Genomic DNA, 23,100 nt, shown 5'->3' on the forward strand with positions numbered 1-23,100 from the left:
GTTAAGAAATCCAACATCCCCGGAAGATGTCTCAAACAAACAATATGTTGACGCGCATTTCGCAACCCTAGAAGCGTTATTATCAAATCGTTTAAAAAACACTGGTGACACAATGACAGGTGAACTCATCATCAACGGGAACAAAATAGTAGCTGTAACAACTCCAAAATTCGACAACGACGCCGCAAACAAATTATACGTCGACACCATAGACAATAAATTATCCACGCTGCGGGCCGAGTATGACGTTCACGTAAACGCGTTTTGAAGGCTTCGTAGAAACTTTCAAAAAAATTAATGAAACCACAGAAGAATCCTTCGGTGCTACGCACACCGTTGACATAAATCTTTCTGATATCAAAACCAACATTGACACGATCAAAAAAACACAGCAAGATATCGTAAGTGGGATTCCTGAGATCGTTAACAAAACCAGTTTGATTAAAATTCCACCTGGAGTTACCCCCGGGCATTTTACCAACATAGTGTACACGGTATCATCTGGGTTCGCAACATGGTCTAAACAAAATAATACTATCAAATACACCGCAACAGCCACTGGCGTGTACAGGCTTTCTGTGTTCAGTGCTGAAAAATTTGAGATTTTCACAACGTATCCCTGGCGACATTCCACTGACAGGTTTTCCGGGGTTGTGACTGTAATAATAAATAGCGGAACCGAAGAAGAGTTTATACTGGAAGCAGCCGATAAGACATTAAACGCAACATCTTACTGGTGGTGTTTGCAATTTGTAGTTGAAACACCTCAACTGGTTACTGCGTAAGATAATAAATGGCACCCTTAACAGAGTTAAGAATGACAGCGTCAACGACAACATTAGATGCGCAACAATATAGATACGATCAAGTACGCGAATGGCAATCAGAGTTAAAAACCCTCATCGACAAATACAACGTAAAAGTAAAAAAATATAAACGACGAGCAGTCATCCTGGATGCGTTAGTATACTCAGTATCCGCTTTAGTTGCATCCACCGGAGTAGTATTATTGGCGCTAACACCAGTAACAATCGCAGTAACAATATGCGTCTCTTCATCAACTGCCATCGCAGGGGTTTTTAATATAATTGCGAAAAAAATATCCTCATGCACGAGCACAAAATTGCACGATTATATCATACAACTAAACACAGCAACAGCCGCATACTCAAAATTATCTTCGTTGATATCATCAAGCATCGACGACGAAACAATATCAGATTCCGAATTCGCGCTAATGGTTAAGATATACGAAGACTGCACCCGCCATTTAAAAACAACAAAGATAGATAATGACGGAATTACTTCATCGAGCTCTGCTCGACATAGCCGAAAATACAAGCCCCAAAAGAACTTTGATGATAACGGTAAGCTCGACTAACCCTGAATTTAGTATTAATTTTCCAACTGCGGTTCCCGTAAAAGAAATCGCACTAGCACAATTACGAGTATATTACAGTTGGCCTAATATCAGATCAAAATCATCTGGTGGATTACCAACGAATAATTCGTTTGTGTTTGCAAATAAAATCCGACCAGATGACACTCCCGACTGGAACGTTATTGGGATACCAACCGGGTCTTATCAAATCGAAGAAATCGATGAGGAATTACAACGTCGAATAACAAATATCACAGGAAAAGAATCCAAGATAAAAATAACCGTTCATGAACCAACCCTGTCTTCTGCGATCGAAATAAGGACCCCAGACTACGCCGTGGATATATATCAGAGTTCGATCAGAACAGTGTTAGGATGGCCTGAAATTCCATCTGAAGCACCATCGATACCACCAGAACCTAAAAGTCTGATTTTACCTCCGACAAAAGATCGTATCATAGTTATATTCCAAAATATGAAAATAATCTGTTATGGAAAGGTGTAAATATTAAACCGGATAATAGCAGATTTCATATTACTTCGGGTGATGCTCAACGTTGGGGGTGGTATTATGGATCGCCGCAGCGACCGTATCAAAATTACTCTCAAGGATATTAGCCGCGAGTATGAGACGCAACAAAAAAAATTTACGTCAATTATTTACTGTGTATCTCCTTGACACGTCGTCGGCAAAAAATGAAATTATTAAGCAAATTGAAATATTAAATCAGCTTGTATTCGACATGGAAACCGTTCATCAAGTTATTATACAAACAGCAGTGGGATGGACTAAACAACAGTTTTTAACTGCATATAAAATAACAGAAGCAGCTCTACCGAAGTTTAAATTTCCCGGGTATAACGCAGACGAATTAAAAAAGTCCACCACCAAAATCATTGATGAGTTCTTTCCTGATATACTCGCAGAGTACAAAAAAACACTGCCACCAGCATCTATTCTCCAGCACAACAATGATCTAGAAGGGACAGGCCGACATGTATCCCCGGAAATTGTAAATATAACCCCTGTGGTCGCCGTCAATCTTGTGTGTGATGTCATCGATGGCAGCTACAGCACAGACACGACAGTATCAAATCAAGCCCAGCAAGGATTTGTTCTTTATTCATTCACCCCGAAAGATATACCACCTGGATATCTGATTGTGCAAGAGCCGATCAATCCAGTTTATTTAAGGTGTTATAATCCACTGTTATCAAGAATAAATTTCAAACAAACAGACCAATCTGGCCACCTTTCGGATTTAAGACATGAAACGCTACATATTAATCTACTTGTGAAATCGTAAAGATTTCTGTCGTAAAGATCTCATCCTAAAGATTTTCAAGGATTTTGTCTTGAGACTTTTATCCTAAGAATTTCTATCCTAAAAATCTCATTCAAAAAAAATCCTGACATTCAGCGTGGATATTTTTTTTACTGTCGCTCAGAATAAGAAATTTATTTTTCCTGACAGACCCTGATTTCTAATTAATCAAACGAGTATTATATAATGTACCAGCACGTGAAAAATTTTATACACGACAAACAAGCACTTGAAAACTACATCAAAGAGGTGTTTATGCAGTCCCCGGTCAGCACAATTGATTTGGTTATTGATGTTTTCGGTAATGAAGACTTTTTATTAACGCAGGGACAGTTAGATGAACTGCGACAAAAACGTATTTGTGTGATCACATGTGACAGAGATCAGATTTTAAATTACGCGCATTCCTGCATTAAATTTGATCGGCTTAAGAAAATATTATTTAACTCATCAGACTCAGGTCAGATTGATATAAATGAAGATAACTCATCAGATGCAGGTCAGATTGATTGATGTAGGTAAAAACAAATCAAATTGATGCAGGTAAAAAAAAAATTTTTTTACTGTCAGTGCGACCAGACTGACATCTACTTTCAATTTCATTTCCACGTGCCTGACTTCATTTCCTAAGGGTTTAACTCACGATCTGATATACTTTTTTTCAAACGTCTTGCACGACTCCTTTATCTGCATCTACATAGGAAAACGAAATCCAGCTATTAAACTTGTATGAAAAAGTTGATTTGATTATATTTTCTGCAACACGTTGGACTGAACATTGGTTAATACCGAAATACTTGCCAGCCGCGTTCATTGACTGAAAATTTATCTTTTCGCCGGTCGCTATATTAAAGATTGAACCGCTCTTTTTCCAATACTCTTAAACCCACCAGCTATTCCACGTGCAACATTCTCGCGTTGTGTGATAGCTTGTAGGTTAGATAAATTATTGTTAAGTTTTTGACCGTCAATATGATCGATCACAAGGCCGTCTTTAATCTCTCCAAAGAAACATTTGAATACAAACCTGTGATTGTAATATGTTCTTTTATTCCCAACGTTGAACATACGTTAACCAGCATTATTAACAGCACCAACTGTTTTTTTCGACCTACAATTTCTAGAATAAAGTTTATTGTGCAAGCAGATTCCGATACGTGGATTATCCGTGACAAACGTGACCCTGTCCTTGCTAATGGAAAAACCGCTCTGTTAAGTAAAGATTCCAAACCAGGAATGTTAACTGGGATTGATAAACCATATTACGCTCGAGCGTATCCTGTGACCTCGGTCATTTATGGAATCTATCAGCTAAATGATAGACCTAACATTAATGATCTTACCCCGATGAGATTTTCAAAGCTGAATTGTGTAGCCGAGCGAGTAATGGAACATTTTAAAAATGCGAAGCGTAGAAACGGTTTAACTGATCTGCGACGTGAAAAAATAAACAAATGGGCTGAATCGGTTAAGGATACAGGAGCGTCAATAAACGATGTCGCTGAGTTATCAAGTAAATTAAATTTTCCAATGATAGTAAAAACGTTAACAGGAGAGGTTTTATATGAATCAGATAGTAAATCAAGAGGAGAGCCAATTGAAATTATTGACCATAAGGCTCACGCTTGGACCTCCGCGGTTACAACATTTCCACGAAATCGTGTTGTGAGATATTACTCGTCAGAGAGTTTTTGGAGTGGAATGTTTGATGCTATCAGCCGGATAAGCGAAAACGACCCCGTGTCAGTGTGGTTGTTTAAAAGTTCCGAAGATGGCGAATATGATCAATTTGTAAGACCTAACGGCGAATTATATCGTAAAGAATCTCTCCACGAAGAAATGAGAAAACTCGCACAGAGATATTCAGAAAATACCGAGCAGTTATTATCTCTGATACAGTTGATTGGATCACTGATGATCGAATCGAGTGGTCAAACTTAGTTTACTTGGCTGTGTCCAGAGTAAGAAGAATATCTCAACTGCGAAGGATTGTCTTGGATGAGTCAATGGCTGATGAAATTAATAATGAAAACAACAGTGATATAATCAGAAAAAAATTAGCTGGTTACAAACAGAGTGACAATAAAAATAATCGCGATTTTGACCTTGATTTTGAATTTATCATGACACTGAAACAACAGCAGAATAATCACTGTGCGAGCTGTAATTGTATAATGTTGTGGCAGTATTTGAGTAATAATCCAAGACAATTCGCCGTAGATAGAAAGGATAATCGTCTTAGTCATATACGCGAGAATGTGATGCTGACCTGTCTCGAGTGCGACCGGCGTAGGGGTAGTAGTTAAGAGATCTAGGCGGTAATTGTGTATCATCTGGACTTACTTATAATTGTTCACGTATGAATCTACGTTGAGGAGCACTCGAATCCAACCTGTAGATTGCTGGTCTACCAGTAGATCTAGTTATGTTAGATATCTTGTGTGTCGTGATGCTCCAGATAGGATCAGTCGCTCTTTTTTTACCTTTTTCAAGTTCACCTGGTTCATATAAATATCTCACAGTGACATCACCCAGTATTGGTTGTGCTGAAAAAGCACGTCGATGTGGTGTATGTTTTTTGGTAATTGCGTTAATAGGTTTCATGTTGGTTGTTCGAGTAATTTCATTATTTAATGCAGTTATCACGCTTGGTAATCTTGCAACCCATTCGCGTGATCTCTTGTCCTGAATGAATTCCTTCGCGTATTGATATCCAAATAACCGCTCAGCAAGTGTTCGATTAAATCGCTCAACAATTGCCTGATCACGGTGAATTTCAGTATGTCCTCGTCTGATGTTGACATTATGTTGCTTCATCAACGATGATACTGCACCCTGAAATTCTTTGCCAGGATCAACTTGTAAGAGATGTGGCCATTGTAGATGTCCTCGTTGATAAATTCGTTCAAAAGCATTGGCTACTTCAATTGATGTCTTTGTTGACAAAGGTTCTGAATCTTTGTATCTACTTGCAACATCAACTACAGTTAACGCGTATTTATATGTTATTTGACGTCTTCGGATTTTAATAGTATCATGTGGCAGAAATAATATGTCAGCCTGATGAACTTCATTAGGAACACTAACATTGAAATGCGCAAAGTGAATTTGTTTAGGCGGTGGTTGGTAAATTTGCCATATTGCCTGTTTGGATAACCATTTTTTAGCAGTATCGCGTGTAACTTTTGCTGCTTCAGCGAGTTTACTAATTGCTGCGCTACCCCTCCAGTATCCTCTTGGGGAATAATAAATCGACTCCATTATAATTAATTACCAGCACCTAACGCTAATTTACCTTTCATTGCAGATTTTATTAACCAACTAGCTATTTTTTTCCTTGAGAGATTTATCAGTGATGGAATTTAACGTGTGAATTAATTTCACATCTGCGAGATGTCTATGCTGCAGATCTTTACTTTCATAACCTACATCATGAGCATGACACGCCTTATCAATAGCGTTTATCGGATACTCACCTGGTTTTGGTTGATCTTGGTCATCAAGTCTTATATTAAGTCGGGTTCCAGGGTCACAGTAATTATATCCTGGAAGGTGTTTTTCGCCTGGGTATTTAGCCCACGGAGTCCCAGGTAGTTTGTTAATTTTGCTGCGATATCACCCCCGTGTTGCTTTTTTTTTTACTTGATTTTGGCTTTGACTTTGGCTTTAGTTTTGGTTTTTCACCTGACTTGCCAGTAGAGATAAATTTAATTTTTTTTGTACCGCATCGTTCACACTTGCCCGTAACCGCAGATCTATTATTTTTTGTTGTAATGGTTGTTAAATCACTTGTTGGCGTGCGCGCCCTGCATTTCACGCAATACAGATCCATATTTATTTTATATTATTCTAATGGAGATCACTGACTTTTCTGCTACAAAACGACGAGAACCAGTTAAGCATATTGCTGCGTTACCAAATTCTATTCGAATGATTATCATTGGTCCATCTGGAAGTGGCAAGACGCAGTTGTTACTTAATTTAATAATGAAGTGGATGAAGTGGGATAAGTTGTATTTGGTATCTCCATTTGTAGACAAAAAGATTTTAATGAAAGCGCAAAATTGTTAAAGAAAACAGAGATGATGTTGTTGAATTTATAACTGACATTAATGAAGCACCAAGTATCGATGATTTTGACGGGTCAATTAACAATTTAGTTGTGTACGATGATGTAATGCTGGATAAACAATCAAATCCCGCCAGGATATTTTCCAGAGGTAGACACAAAAACACATGTAATTTATGTAACCCAGCGGTATACACAAATTCCTAAAGTGATCAGGGATAACTGTAGTATTCTTACTGTTTTTAACGGAGTTGATACTCACACGTTACGAAATATTCATCAGACCTGGTGCAGCGGTGACATGGACATAAATAAGTTTAGAAATTTCTTTAGTCGTGCTAAAACAAACCCATACGGATTTATAACAATAAATTTACACGATCCTCGAACACGGTATCGAATCGGGTTAGATAAAAATTTTAACTGAGCAGCGGGGGGGGGGGGGGGGGGGACGCTCTCAACGCGTCACCGACAATCGCGCATTTTTTTTTAAGTTGCATCGAAGAAAAAAAAACTATCAGCGATTCAGCGTAAGCCAGTTTGTCATCGACGGAGTTGTCTTACGCTGAATATCGCATTTTTTTTAACGATTTTTGTGATCCCCCAGGAAGTCGTATTTTGGCGAAATATAGGTGAACCAATTAGAGTCTGTTCCCCACCCCACCCCCCACCCCCGCTGCTAATGTAAAGAACAAACAAACTTACGATACCATTTTTGGTTCCGTTATTTTTGCGGTATTATAGGACAAAGATTATTGAGACTACCATACATTCTATGTGAAATATGTTCCTTGTTTTCATTCATTCATCAATTTCATTAAAAGGTAATGTGATATCTATTGTCGACTGACTGCTTAACACTTGCTTAACTTATCTCAGATTTAAAAATAAAAAATAAAAAAAAATTTTTGGGGGGGGCCAACGGACAGATGCCTCCTCCATTTCCAAAAGACATTAAAAGGTATTTTATGTTTCTGTGTTTCCCCCTCAGATATGTAGCATGTTTTATTTAAAATAGAATTTTATATCAAAAATTTAGTCTTAGAATTTTTGATGGGGTATTTATGTTTCCTTAGTGTTATCTAAAAGGTTGTTCGTCCGAGCCTGGTTTTGTTCACCTTGCTCGAAGTTCCTTCCATTGTATTTTATTGTGACCTTTTCTAGAGGTCGCCTAGGTCTCAGTGTACGCTATGTAGTGATGCTATATTGTGTGTATGCTATTTTATTTATATGTTTGAGGCAGCAATTTTTGATCCAGTGTTCTTTTTCCCAGTTGTATTACTTTTCTACTAATTTGGATTTAGGATCCGATGTATTCTATTATGTTATATTCGATTAAATAGTTTTGGTTTTTGAATTTTGACGATGGAACGGTGTAGAATTTTTTTTTTTTTTTTTTTTTGTAAAAAAAATTTCCTATCGTTTTAATCGAGTGCTAATATGTGTAGTTCCTCGTGGTAGTTCTAGGAGTATCAATATGTAGGTTACGCTCGATTCAAGGTCTACACTTCTTTATTTTCATTGTGTTTCTCCTGAGTCGAGTTAGGCCTCCTTTTATTAATTTATCTAAATATTGTATTAGAAAGAATCCAAAATTGTTTATTTTCCACATGTGGGTTGGTAAAACCATACAGTACGGGAGCTGTATGGTTTAAAGATAGATAAAGAGTTAGTAAAATATTAAACTATGAATTAGCCCCTGTTTGTGTTTTATGTCTGTGTTTGGTCTGTTTATGTTCTACATGGGGTATTTTTTCAAAATTCTTTCATGGGCCTGTCCACTTCGCGTAGAGCCATGTGACTTAGCCCCATGATGTCATAGTCTTTACTTTCCCCATGATATATATATATATATATATATATATATATATATATATATATATATATATATATATATATATATATATATATATATATATATATATATATATATATAATTAACAATCCCTCTTTTTCCCCCTTATACTTCTCTTTACCTCTTTATCACAATTATTTGCCCACAGGCCATCATGGTGTCTACTATGTACTCTGTAATTTTGTATAAAGTTCTTTAAATTGAAGTCTCCATCCATGTATAATATATTTGCCTTTTGATATCCCCCCCCCTTTTTTTTGTTTATTTCTTCTATCCTTTTCAATCTGCATGTTTTCCTGCTCTCGCACTGTATCATTGTGTGTAGTTGACTAAAATGGGCTTATTTACACAGTGGACATTTTGTCAACCATGTATTGTGCACGTATTTGAAGCAGAGGCTTTGTATTTTAGGGAGCGTAATTTGCTCAAAAAAGTCAGTCATATTGCTACGATGTCTGTAGTGTGGCAGTTTATAGTGATGTCTAGCACTGGGGTATCATGCCGCAGACATATGACACCATGTCCCACCAAGTCACATTAACCTGACAACAGGCCGACCAGTTCTAACACTAACCTCTTAATGCTGTCGTAATTGTAAATTTAAAAGCGAGGCAGCTGCTCGTACCATTTTGATAAGTCTTTGATATGACTCGGCCGTGGTTCGAACCCGTGACCTCCCGCATCAGTGACGGACGCTCTAGCCAGTGTAAAGTTTAAGTAACGTCTTAAATTTTGCTGCCACCACCTAAGGAGACCAAAATGAGGAGTCGAAATAGTCCCAAATAGTAGTCTTGTCTTAAACTTATTTTGATCCGACTCTTTTTATGGATATGTCCATTAAATGCTTTGGAATGCTTTATCTTGCATACAGTTTAGCATATGTTGCGTTTAGCATGCTACCAGCTCCATCCCCCTCAAATGGACGTACTACTTTAAAAATACCGTTGACGGGCCTGTCATTGTTGTCCATTTTTACAAGTTTTATCCACTAACGATAAATGCTTACTATCTGTTTTTGGTTAATTAATTTCATGCAAAAGGCGTTACTCGTCTCATTCTCAACAAATGTTTTTGTGGGGTTTTTGAGTAGGATGTCTGAGAGAGGGAGAGGGGACAATGTTGTGCAACTCTGTTAAATAACCGAATATTGTAATATCATATTTAGAAAATACAAATTATTTTGATGTTGTTTCTTTTTCATTGAAATGCAACCTGAAAAAGAGGCATTCCTCTAAAATCGAAACCTCCTGATCACTCTTAATATAATTATGTGCTCATATCCCCCACCACCTCCACCGTCGTATTGACGGATTGTGATATCCCAGAGAAACGGCAGATGTATTCTAGCATGTGAACTCTGGTTGTCACCCTCTCCTATAAAATACGAGATAATTAATAGCTTCCCGTAATTCCTCATTAGTATGCCAGATGGAGCACTGGCTTTCCTGTTAATAATGGAAAATTCAATGAGAGCTCTTTGGCGGTGACATCTTATTTTCAGAGCACAATTGAAAAGTCATCTGTCGTAGGGACAAAAAAAAATGCTACGAATTTCGTGATTCATAACTTGACATTTCGATCTTAATTTGTCTTTCAAATATATTTACACATATATTCAGACACACTGTAAGATGTCAGTCGCGCACACACGCGCACATTCATAATCAAGGAATTAACTGTTAAAAATACGCAGTCGATACTTTAATTTCTTGATTTCGTTTCTTTTCTTTATAAACGTATACACTCATTTGTCCATCATATATGCTACTTTGATTTGTTTGCTTTTGTATTTTTTAGTTTCCTTTCTTTTTCCGTTCTATTGCGAAATGAGCCTCTACGAGGAATGCTTCTATTAGATATTATGTTACACTGTGAAGCTACATAGGCGACTAGCTAGCCATATATATGGTTTTAATTTTTGTTGTTCCAGGAATGAGATAATAAAGAGCCAAAATTGTTCATGGAAGCATTGGGCTTACACACACAACATTGTACCAACCACCACGACGAAAAATTTGTCGGTGAACAGTAAAATTTGACGTATCTCTCACTCTCTCTCTCTCTCTCTGAATGGTTGCTGTCAGACCGTTCAAGTGTACAAAATGTGTATGAAGTGAACGAACACTATGATACGAGAGAGAGAGAGAGAGAGAGAGAGAGAGAACCATACAGAGAGGCTGGTGCTACTTCTAAGCAGAAAAGGCCCGTATGTGCGACCCGCTGACCTAACATAGCTTTGCAAGCAGTATTTGATTGATTCTAAGATGGATGCAAGCAGAGAAGTGTCGTTTGTATTCTTTACACTAGTGATTATTCTTATGCATGTGCAAAAAGGTAAGTCACATGTCACACATCCTGTCACATATAACTGTGTGTTTAAATGCTTTTTGCTAAATTGATTTTCACTCTGTTCGACCATCTTCACGCATATACACACACACGACGGCACAACAGAGATGCTTCTGTTTATTCACGCTAGCGGGAAACTCAGTACTGTATGTATAAACAAGAATGGCAAAACACAACGTTATCTTTAAGCAAGGTTTTAGCTTGAGATTTTGTTCTAGCCGCACAGATGGTTTACTTTTCTGTCTTCTGGGATTTTTTTTAGAAAGGAAAAATGCAGTCTTGCCTTTACGACCTGAACGAGACTCTTTCTTTATCTTTTATCTATTTTTATTATGGGGGTTCTCTTTAACATCTGATCTAGCCTCCACGCGCATAAAAATATTTGAATACCAAATGAAAATGAATTTGTCTGACTGGTTGTATTCCGCCTCGTGTGTTTTGTATATTTTTCTGTACGTATAAATGATTCTGTTAAATTTCCCAAGTCGGTACACGTTTAAATAGGTGCCCCCCCCCCCCATTATAAAGCATAGAACAATGGATATTGTATCCTTCGTTAATATGAAGAGCATTACCACTTACAGATAATTGTAGATTTTAAAAAAGTTATGAATATTTAACAATCTTTAGTTATCAGTGATTTTAAGGCTTTGATATGTAGAGATTAAAATTACATAAATTTATAATATTTAAATGTGTGAGTCAAAACACATCTCTAAAACTTGTATCACTCAGGGTTACCTGTTACCAAAAAATACGTAAACATTTATTCAGGAATGGCCTTAGCAAACGCGAATCATTTAGGCTGGATCCCCTGTGAGCACGGCATTTGGAAATACAATTTTAAACAAGTCTTATATGATATTGAACTTAAAATTTTCTTCCATCGCTTCAAAATTATTTTCTCTCTACAGATATATTTTTGAAAGTTACTAACGCACTGGGTCCACGTGAGCGCGGGGCCCGATTGGGACAAATTGGTCTAATCGGCCTAAGGCCGGCCCTGTATTTATTTTCGATTCATACTGTTTGCGTCATTTACTGGAAGAGAAGTTACTGATTTTTGCCCGATCCAAATGCAAGACATTAATTACGATTCAGCTTTGCTATTCCGTAACGTGTACCTGTAAGTTCTTGTTTTCTCATCGAAAAGGTTGGATGAACGTTTGCTTAACAACACCCCACCCCCATGTAGTCTGCGTTTGTTATTAATTAGGTTGTACAAATATTGTATTTCTTTGCACTCATGAACGCAGTACGATGTGGAACCTTTTACTGTTCATTAATCATTGCCATTATCCACCTTTTGAGATGTGTAGTTCATCCCCATTCACTTTGTTGTTTTCCACCAACACACTGTCATGTTTTTATATTCTACGAATTATGTAATGGTCGCGTAAGAAATTTATATTTCAAAAGTGTGTGGGTATGAGCGGAATGATGAAAAGTTGAATCTGTATGTACCTTATTATCTGCAAGTGTTTCTTGTTTTACAAGTTTGGCGTGTATCAATTGCTAACTTACGTAATGCATCGCAGACTTTATTTCTTGATTTATACTTGATCATGCAAGTTATTAAAGATGCTGGCATGGTGCCTTCAGTAGGTTAGACCGAACTTGTTATACAAATCAATGTAAAGTCAAAAGAATAAAGTATACCTCGTGTATTAACATTCAAAGAATATCCACATATTGCAAGCTTTTTAAAATATATTGAACAAGTTTTAAGTGTGCGTTAGAATCAATAATTTAATTTGTGCGTTAGAATGAATAGCTTTAAGTTGTGATGATAAATGTAAGTGTTTTCTTCGATGTTTTGGACGATTTGATGTGCAATTTGAAAACAAAATAAATCTTAAACACGGTGCTAATTGTTATTATCTGGAATACAAACATGCATGCTTCTTGTTTTTCAGTTATGCATACATTTATCCGACCATTAAATTGTATTCATTGAAATGTCAGTAGAACCATTGTTCAATTCTTTGAATTCCTCTTAACATATTACATTGTTTATATTTATGTATTGCTGTTTCCTTCTTTTAGATGTATCTAACCAAAATGTATATTAAAATTATACACTTAAGTATGGAAAAATACTAATCATTTCTATACATTTTTATGTTGGCTTTAGATTATTCCAATGTTGATACTACCACTAGATTAACAGATACTAATGGCGCCTTAACGGAACCGGAAGCGATGTCAAACATCCAGAGTTTCAGTAAATACAATTCAGTGCATCAGCTTCATAGGAAATCAGAAGTGGCTGGTTTTCATTTACACTGTGTTAAAATGTACCATCAAAATTGAGGTCATTGCATCGAACCTGTACATTACACACCAGACTGTAACTGTACAGTAAGTTTCAAAATCAGATATCGTTTTGACACCTTTAAACGGGATTCCAGGGCTTAATAAAACTGCATATTGGTACAGAATGTTACTGTATGAATCTCATTTGAACACGGTATCTTTCTTACTCGGTGCCAACAGCCGTCGTCTTCATAACTGTTTCTTTCATCTTTCCTCCAACCAACACACTCTCAACCTTTCCGCAGATGTATGTATGTAACGGTTGTAATGGAGGAAATGGCTATTTCACAAATGATTAGATGTAAAAGTCGATAAATGGGATTTGCCGATGGAAGATAGAACTATGAAATTGTACATCTGTATTTTCCTCATCTGCAAGTACTTAACGATGTGTAAGGCAGGGCTTGTATCATAACGCACACGAGTTACACAATCCAGTCACATTTCGAGTTGCATTTCTTATTTCGTCCCAAACGTTTGAAGGTTACTTTTGATTTCTGTTTATAAGTACATTTCATTTTTTTTTCCCCCAAGAGATGCCAGTTAGATTGTAACTTGCAAACAGATCCTATCAAAAACAGCATGGGTCGCTTCTATCGAACTTCTGAAGAGTTACCCGTAAATATGGCAGCCTGCTAAAACTTAAGCGCATATAGACCAGTTCTTTTTACATTTTCAGTACAGATACTTTTCAACATTATTGTTTGTTTCAGCTGTAAAATATGTGTTCCTACATATATAGTGTTAACACAAATTATGCTCTTTTATTATTTCTTTTATTCCATTAAAATCGTATGGTTTGATGATCTGGTCTTTCAAGTGTATTTTTCCACTACAGTGTTGACTGGTCTTTCAAATTTATTTTTCCACCAAAAGTAAATTTTCTGTTCTGTATTTAAATATTTCTATGACAGTTTCTATATCTTGAATGCTTTCATTTAACAAGCATGTAGCTACCGACATTGAATCTTAATTTGTGCATGTACGGTCTTTGCATTATTTAATATTATTGATATCCGTCAGGTCTGTTTCATTTTTAAGCAGACATGGTCGTCTATCAAATCGAATGAGGAAATCGATTATATAATCCACTGGTAAATGGAGTGGATGCAGATATACCTTACGTCACAGGACACCTTATGTTTTATATTTATATCATTCCATCAATTTATTTTTAGAGAGAAGGCTATTAAACAAAAATGTATGTGATGTGTGAAATAAATTTGATTTTTCTTAAACTGTTTACGTGTTAATGCCGAGCTGAATACATATAGACAGAGCTCCATGATCGTCACAGTATTTTCGAGATATTCTAAAATGCATCGACTTATGTGTTTGTTTGCCGCCGCTCCCACAGAGATGAAACATATATATATATATATATATATATATATATATATATATATATATATATATATATATATATATATATAGTGTGTGTGTGTGTGTGTGTGTGTGTGTGTTGTGCAACCCATGTTATTTGGTCGTGAATGAGCTAGTGAGTGACCAAGCGATCGATCACAGTTGATGACGGGACGCTAACGTCGATTCCCTGCCAATTAACAAAAAACCCTGGAACTTCTCTCGTCTTTGGACGAACAATGCTTCGCTCATTCTACCTTTTGTTTATAGTGACAGTCATAATTAGAATTTAGAGAATTGTAACGTTTGTACATTTCGAGTCTGTTAAGATATCATTTATATATGTTAGTGAGCTGACATATTTAATTAGGATCCGTCCATTTAGTACGTACGCATGGAGGGAGGAGGGTAGGTTAACCCAAATGCTTACGCTTGCGTACAGGAAGGGGTCTACTGATAATATACGTAGGGCCTACGCATAGGAAACGGGGGAGGGGGTGAAACCTCGATAATAATTTGTCTACATTGGCCTTCAAATGAGCCACAGTTATGCAGCTTAATTCTTTGATGCCAGACATTCAACGTCGGTGGACTATCTGTTTTATTAAACAGGATAATAATATTAATCCTTGATCGTTTCTGCGTGGATTAAATATAGGCCGTTCTATATAATTCGGGAGGGGGGTGCGTCAAGCGCACGTACGCAGGTGGGATGGTGGTGTAAAAAGTATGCATGTGAACAGGGAGGAGGAGAGGGTTCAAGCTTTTCCAGATTTTTGCGTACGTACTAAATGGATGGCCCCTTACCAGAATGCGGGTTGTGTACCGTACAATTGTATATTAAGTATTCGTTCTGTTTTGTTTTAGGTTTATCCCGTACGCTTCCTCTATGTAAATAAACCACACGACCAGCGAATGTATGTTGTAGTCAAATCTATTTATACAACGGCCGGTTCATAACAAACACGCACGCACGCACTCACACACACACATACGTACGTACGTGTGTGTGTATGTATGGATGTATGTATTTATGTATGTATGTATGTATGTGGGGGGTCGGTGGGGGATTTCCTTCTTTTTATTTAAAATTATCTGTGAATATTTCATTCTTTGTAACGTTGTATTCTCAGTCCAGATAGGATGTAAATGATGTTACGGATACAGTCTATGGGGATTTATTTTTAAAAAGTTCTAAATGTTAGGCGTGGTACAGCAAAGATTTTGATGATTGAACAGTACATCAGCACAGATACACTCAAAACACGCCCCCACTTACACTTTCTCAGTCTGATTCTCCTATTATTTATTAAACTTTGTATTCACCGTTTGGTACGTTGTTCCTAGACTGGAAGGTTGCACGTCCAACCACATGACGGCATTCAAAATCACTGCGAATAAGGGATAACGAGATTCGGACCAAAGTCATTTGGAGCAAAAGCAGGGACGCATGGAAAATTTGGAAAATCTGGATACTCCTTCAGGAAATATATCACGAAGGAGTCAGTGTCGGAGTCAGGCTCTGGTACCTGGACGACTAGGTCATTTGCAACACAATATAATACTTATAAAAACTCTCTTGATTGTCTGACTGGTAGCGTTTTCTCCGATCCAAACTGTATTATTTTCTCTTGGGTCGGGTTTAAATAATGTAAATCCATGTATCACTGCCTGTGACCACAGGTGCTCGACACGAGCTTGATGTTAAGAAAAAAAAAAAACAAACAATCATCTAAAGGAAAAAAATCATACAGAGTGACAAAAACACCTTAGATTACCCCGATGACCCGTTCTGACATAGGACTCTCTGTATCATAATATATAAGAGAGAAGGTACGGAACTTCCAAATACTTCGCTCCACCCATGACCCTCGATTTCCTTCTGCTGTTTCCGTCTTTAAAGGCACGCGACCATACTATGTGGCTTGCTTTACTTCAGAGATATTTTTCTATCCATCAAGCCATCATTGACTTTTCTGCGTTGAACCAAACTGAAGTTACGGGCTCGGAAACGTGCGATTTTCGCGAAGTTTTCCTTGTGGTCACTTCCATGCTCATCTGAAAACCGGTGACAAGAGCGATATGGACAATGTTTTCAACTCTATGGTGCATCCTTTCTTGAATTACAGAACAGCGGTAGATGCAAAAGTGAGTTTTTTACTTACCATTAACTCAATTCAACTTTAGGAATCCTGTTCCATGCAAGTATTATACATTGTCTTCTTCACTGCACAACACATCGTATACATGCATCTCTGTTTTCAAAATAGGCGACACTAAAGTCAACGCCGAAATATGATTGGCTCAAAAGGTTATACTTATTACCATAGGAGCACGGAAGTGTCCACAAAGGAAAACTTCGCGAAAATCGCACGTTTCCGAGCCCGTCACTTCAGTTCGGTTCAACACAGAAAAGTCAATATGGCTTGATGGATAGAAAAATATCTCAGAAGTAAAACAAGCCATATAGTATGGTCGCGTGCCTTTAAAGACGGAAACAGCAGAAGGAAATAGAGGGTCATGGGTGGAGCGAAGTATTTGGAAGTTCCGTACCTTCTCTCTTATATGTTATGATAGAGAGGGTCCTATGTCAGAAAAGGTCATCGGGGGTAATCTAAGGCATTTTTGTCACTCTGTATGATTTTTTTCCTTTAGATGATTGTTTTTCTTTCTTAACATCAAGCTCGCGTCGAGCACCTGTGCCTGTGACAGACTCTTTCAAAAGTTTCTGGTCATGCTTGTATTTGCCGACTAGCTGTTCGGCGATTTCAATCCGAGTCTGCTTTTAGTCAGCGTCAAGAAATGAGGGACATATCTTGTACAAACTTGTTGAGCTCGAATGATTATTCAGTATATTAAAATGAGCTGACTAATTAATGCTCTTGATACAATAAATATTATCCGCTGTATATCAAATATCTTCACTCATTGTCCCGAGGGCAACCACTTCCCGTTCATCAATCGCCGACAGCGGTGTTTCGGAAGTTAGTCATCTTCCAAGGATTCACGACTATCTTTCAAACGATGAAACAGCCTAAAAAATTGTATGATATGACAGAGAATTGCATCCGTAAACTTTCTCGAAGTCGGCATTGATATTATTTAGAGAGTAGCCAAAGAGTGCCCTGAATTTAAAATATACTCTTTGCACAATATATAGCTGCTCTTCTTCATCTTGTCATTTACATATTTTACATTATACGCATATATCTGAAGGTACAAAGTAAGCAGCACATGCAGTTGCATACAACGTTGCTTTGTTTATGGATCGACGTTAAATTTATTGTCAGGTTCAAATAAGCCAAGGGAAAAAAAAAAAAGATTATAACAAAATATTCAGAAAATTTCAAATACCCGTTATACTGTTGTATCTCAGAAGATGAAATGAGGACGGAAATCGCGATCTGCCAGCGCGATAAGGTCATTATTTTATTATGTCCACCAGATTCCGAAAGAATACAGAGATAAACCTTACCCTCCATCAGCATTTGACAGAAGAACCAACCTTGAAGCCGGTCCTAATAAATACCACAACAAAAATTCGCTCGCATTGAGAAATTGGGTAGATTGTACTTATCAATCGCACTGTGACAGACACCGTTGTGTTAGCAGACGGAACTGTTACAACAGAGAGTGAAAATAGGGTTAGATGTAGAAGACAGCAGTGTAGTATGTTCATTGGTAGATGGATGGATGTGACTTAGAAAGTAAAGGAACATAAAGAATATACTCGCAGAGTTCCAGATATCACGGAAAATAACACAGGAGAGAAATAATTTCTCCGTGACAATGTTGTGTCAGAAGTTGGATACGAAAAGCTTAAAACGATTAATTTGTGTGGACTATGGGAAGAGCAAGCAAGTAAACTGATGAGACGAGGCAGTATTGATTCGTCCTTTGACAAAATGGAGCTGAAATATTCAACGGTAGCACCTCTTAACCTTTGTAGAGAAATAAACAATGACTTTGAAATCTAGCGTGAAACATCTGAGAGAATATTAACAGCAAACAGATAGCGCTTGGAAATTATTTATGCTTCCAACACCGTTAAGTAGATTATTTGAAGACCTTCGCGGAGAGGAAAAATCATTTTGTGATCATTTATAAGAAGATTGAAGGAACGTTTTTGCCCGGAAGATTATAGAGAATTTTTTTAAAAAATTATTTCAAAGGAAATATCTGAATGGTGACAGTGCGGAAGATTACGGACATGTAATAAAGCTTTTGTCTCGCCGAACTAATGGGGGCCAGATTGTAATTGATAAACTTACAATGGAGCACTTCCTTCAGGGACTGAGACGATGACTAAACCGATTTGTTATGATAACTGCAGGACCAGTTAAGGTCAAGTGTTGGTTTGGGTGGGTAGGTGGATTTCCAAAATTTCAAAAGGGTCCTGACTTTCCTAGAAAGGGCACCAAAGCAAAGGTCTATGTGTCTATTTACTCAGTGTTCATAATACCCAATAAACGTGCACAAGAATAAACAGATGGTCGCATTTCAAGTGCCAAGTAACTATACGTTTGTGTGTGTGTGTGTGTGTGTGTGTGTGTGTGTGTGTGTTTACGCTTTTTAAGCCTTACGGATGGTTTAGGACACTCCATAACTCCCCCACCCCCATCCGGCCCTGATAACTGATCCAAAATCCTTTGAAGAGACATTCAGAATATAAACACCTGAGAAATGTAATGAAAATCTTAATCGACTGGGATCGGTACAAACCTTAAATAATGATACTCGGAGCGATGACAAGTTTCAGACCTTAATTAGCAGAGTCGAGATTTTGACTGGTGAAGTTGTTTCTCCTCGAGCTCCTCCTCCTCCATTCGAGGTCGATAACGGGTCTACGCAAGACGGGTCGGGGTCATGACAACTACCCACCGAGGAACATGAGAACAATATAGGGTATACCAATATGCATCTATTATCTTAAAAAGTATATCCAAGCCCAACCTTTAAACTAAACCTGGCTCCAGAAACTCAGGGATATTTGAAATTCTGCAAGAACATCAGGAACTATGACCAGTGCCAATTGTGATTATTATAGCCATCAACCAGGCATAATAATTACCTCTGTAACTGTCATGGGCAATAAAGAACTATTTATGCCTGAAATACTGTGCAGTAAAAAAGCCAAATTATATCTTGATACGGGCGCAGATGTCATTTGTGAATCACATAATTCTGACAACTGTATTCAAAACAAACCATTAAACCCCAGGTAAGAAATGTGGCTTCTGCTACAGGGCATTCTCTGAACATTATCGCTGTTGTGCAACATTTATGTTGGTAACGATAAGTCAGTTAGGTAGATATATATTGGCAGGAAGTTCCAGTATGACACAGCATTTGCAATGGATATTTTGAAACAAATCAACTTCGTTCTTGATGTACCAACAATTTAATCTGCAAGAAAAATCGTTATGTGAAATTACTATCAAACAAAACTTAGGAAATAACTTGCGTGTGAACTTAACAAAAACAGTTGAAATACCTGCTCGTTCAGATATAATACTCCAGGGAAAGATTGACATTGAAGCATGTGGGAAGCTAGGATAGACTGAGCAAAATCAAGACTGTATATGAATTTAACACAGTTAAATTTGGACTGTGCAATGCTCCCTTGACCTTCCAGCACATTATGGATCTACTACTTGAAAGAATTAAGTGTGAATTTCTTCTGTCATATACTGATGTTATTATAATCTTTTCATCAAGCTTTGATGACTATTTGCTTTATGAGAGACTAAAAAACGCAAATCAAAATGTACGTTCTTCAAACAATAAGTCCAGATTCTCAAACATGTTATAACCAATGAAGGGATTGACGTTTCTGATGACAACAGGGTTTCCAACACCAGTAAATCAATGCACCGTATCTTCATTTGTCGGTTTTGCCTCGTATTAGCGGAAGTCTGTGAAAGGATTCACAAATATTGCAGAACCACTCAATCGGCTTTTTAATAATGATGTAACCTAGGAGTGGAATGATAATTGTGAACTGGTATTCATCATGCTAAAAGTTAAACTGGCAACAGCTGCATTATTAGATTATCCGGAATTCTCCAGACCATTCACTTTCCATTGCGACATTTCTAGAGTTGCCTTGGGAGAGTTTTTTTTGGTTTTTTTTTTGTTTGTTTGTTTTTGTTTTTTTGTTTTTTGTTTTTTTTTTGTGGCCAAAAGGATACAAGTAGTATCGAACAAACAATAACACACACACATACACAGTGTGCTAGCAGATAATTAAGGAACGGTGAGAAATTACTTTATAGTTGAAGGAGACGTTCTTGCAGTTTTCTGGGGAAATATAGCCTTTAGACAATAGCTGTTTGGTCACAGATTCACGGTAGTGTCAGATCACTGCCCAATAAAATAGGATATGAACGCAACACCCGACTGTTAGGCTAGCCAGATGGTCTCAGTCTCTTCAGGAATATGAGGCAGTTGAGTACAGGGCTGAACAATCTCAAGGAAATGCAGATGAACATGGCGAGGGTGTCGATTTGAATGGAGATGACAAATAATGCGATGTACAAATGAACAAATTACAGGACATTAATCCAGGGCTTGCAGACAGAAAGGGGGCATGATTTAGAAAAGAGAAACCAAATTGTAAAACCCAGTTTCTATAGTGTCAATACCTTACCCGAGAATGCATTAAATGCCGGAAAGGTGGCTGCCGTGGCTTTCGATTATGAACTGATAAACGATGTGTATTGGAAGTTATGACAGTTAACAAAATAAGCAAATTGTACACACAAATCAAATAAAACGGTTTGTTGATCCGAATGCCTTCCCACCAGGTCTTTTATTGTTTCCAACGGTATGAAATGACAATAAAAATCATTATGACAGTGAAACTGAGATTGAAGATAATTATGAAGAGATAGAAAATCATAAATCGTGGGAACGCTTGACACTTTGTATACGAATATCAATGGTGGAATGTCAGAGACACTAGATTTGGTCAAGCACAGAAATAATACAAAAGATACAGCCTGGGTGGACCCAACGAAGGTACCGTCTCAGTTTATCCAAACATGTGAGGAAAAATGCAACAAATGCAAACGCTTTGCTAACAGAAAAATAATTTGTGTTTATATTGGATTTTACTTATTCACACGTGGAATTAAGTCGAAGTTACCCGAACACATGAATTAATATGGATATGCGTTATACTCAGTTATATCCTTTTCTACAATTATTTGTTTTAGTACTTCTTTAATATTGCTTGTTTATTTTGTTTGTTGCTACTCCTGTGTAATTCTAATTAAAGGTATATGAATGTTGTTGTTATTGTTGTTATGGGACTTAACGCCATTTTTCAGCACACGATAGGCTATTCATGGCGGCCAGTATTAATGGTGGAGGAAGAACCCGGGAAAACCTCGGGAAGAACCACCGACCCACGAGAAGCTACTGGCAAGCTTTCTCACATACCCACATTGGCCGAATCCTAGACTCGAACCCACGCAGACAGAGGTGAGATGGCAGTGATCTGTAACGGAGAGCGCTTTAGACCACTCAGCCACTCGGGGCCCCCGGTATATGAATGTAATTCCAGGCAATGTTTGCAGACACTGACGTGTGTAAACATGTCATTCAGTCATTCATGGAAAATTGATTCGAATATTGAATATTGTGAGACTGGCCGCTGATCAGCCATTAAAAGTAACTGATACGTGAGCTGAACTACTCGGAATTTGTAAAACTAACAAGGTTTTGTCTTCAACTGATGAATCAGAAGATACAGGTTTAGGAGAGCTTACTTTCCGTAATGTTTCAGTCATGACTATTCCTTGGTATCTATTAACACTCTTTAGTACGTTGACAATTTTAGTGTGGACGAACTTGACTCACCCCACTCAGATGGCCATTAGCTTCTTACAACTACACTCAGATTCGCTGGTACTGTATGAAGTCTGAAGGATTCACGCAAATATGTAATGACGTTAGAGAGTAGAAAGTGCGATGAACAATGGAAATACGATTTTACTGAAAACATGCATGCCGACAAAGTAAACGCTTTAGGACACACGGTACTAATTATACGGAAGAACTGTGAACCAGTCTAGAAATGGGTGAAGAAATAATAGAGTATTTACAGGTTTGGTGGTCCATAATTGGTTAATAATGAAAATTAAAATTTTAGGAAAAATATCTTTTGAGAGCTTATCTTATATGTAATGTAAAAAAAATATTGACAAATTTCTACTGATGCAATTTTAGCATTTTTACAGGCTTGACTCAGGAGTACTCAATACTGAAAGCAGCACCTGATTCATTTGGTGCAGAATCAATAACACGTGTTTCATGCACATGTATGTTAACAAATTGCCGCGGGTCATATGGTGTTCTCCACACATAAGCTTGCACCAAGGTTAGATGTGCACGAAAAATTATAGGTGTCATTATCAGCACCCATAAATTTTAAGTTATT

General features: G+C 37.4%; 1 protein-coding gene across 1 annotated transcript in view; it reads left to right on the top strand.

Annotated features, from left to right (window-relative positions):
• Positions 1-10,632: 10,632 nt before the first annotated feature.
• The window catches only part of LOC149803341 (uncharacterized), a 97,549-nt gene continuing 85,081 nt past the window's right edge, over positions 10,633-23,100 (top strand). The window contains exon 1 of the mRNA XM_089953042.1: positions 10,633-10,964. Within this exon, the coding sequence (XP_089809168.1) occupies positions 10,895-10,964 (70 nt within the window). The 5' untranslated portion in view covers positions 10,633-10,894. The remainder of the gene's footprint in view (positions 10,965-23,100) is intronic.

The sequence above is a fragment of the Sinohyriopsis cumingii genome, chromosome 3 (genome assembly GCF_028554795.1).
Source record: "Sinohyriopsis cumingii isolate HCF-2022 chromosome 3, ASM2855479v2, whole genome shotgun sequence".
Lineage (NCBI taxonomy): Eukaryota > Metazoa > Mollusca > Bivalvia > Unionida > Unionidae > Sinohyriopsis > Sinohyriopsis cumingii.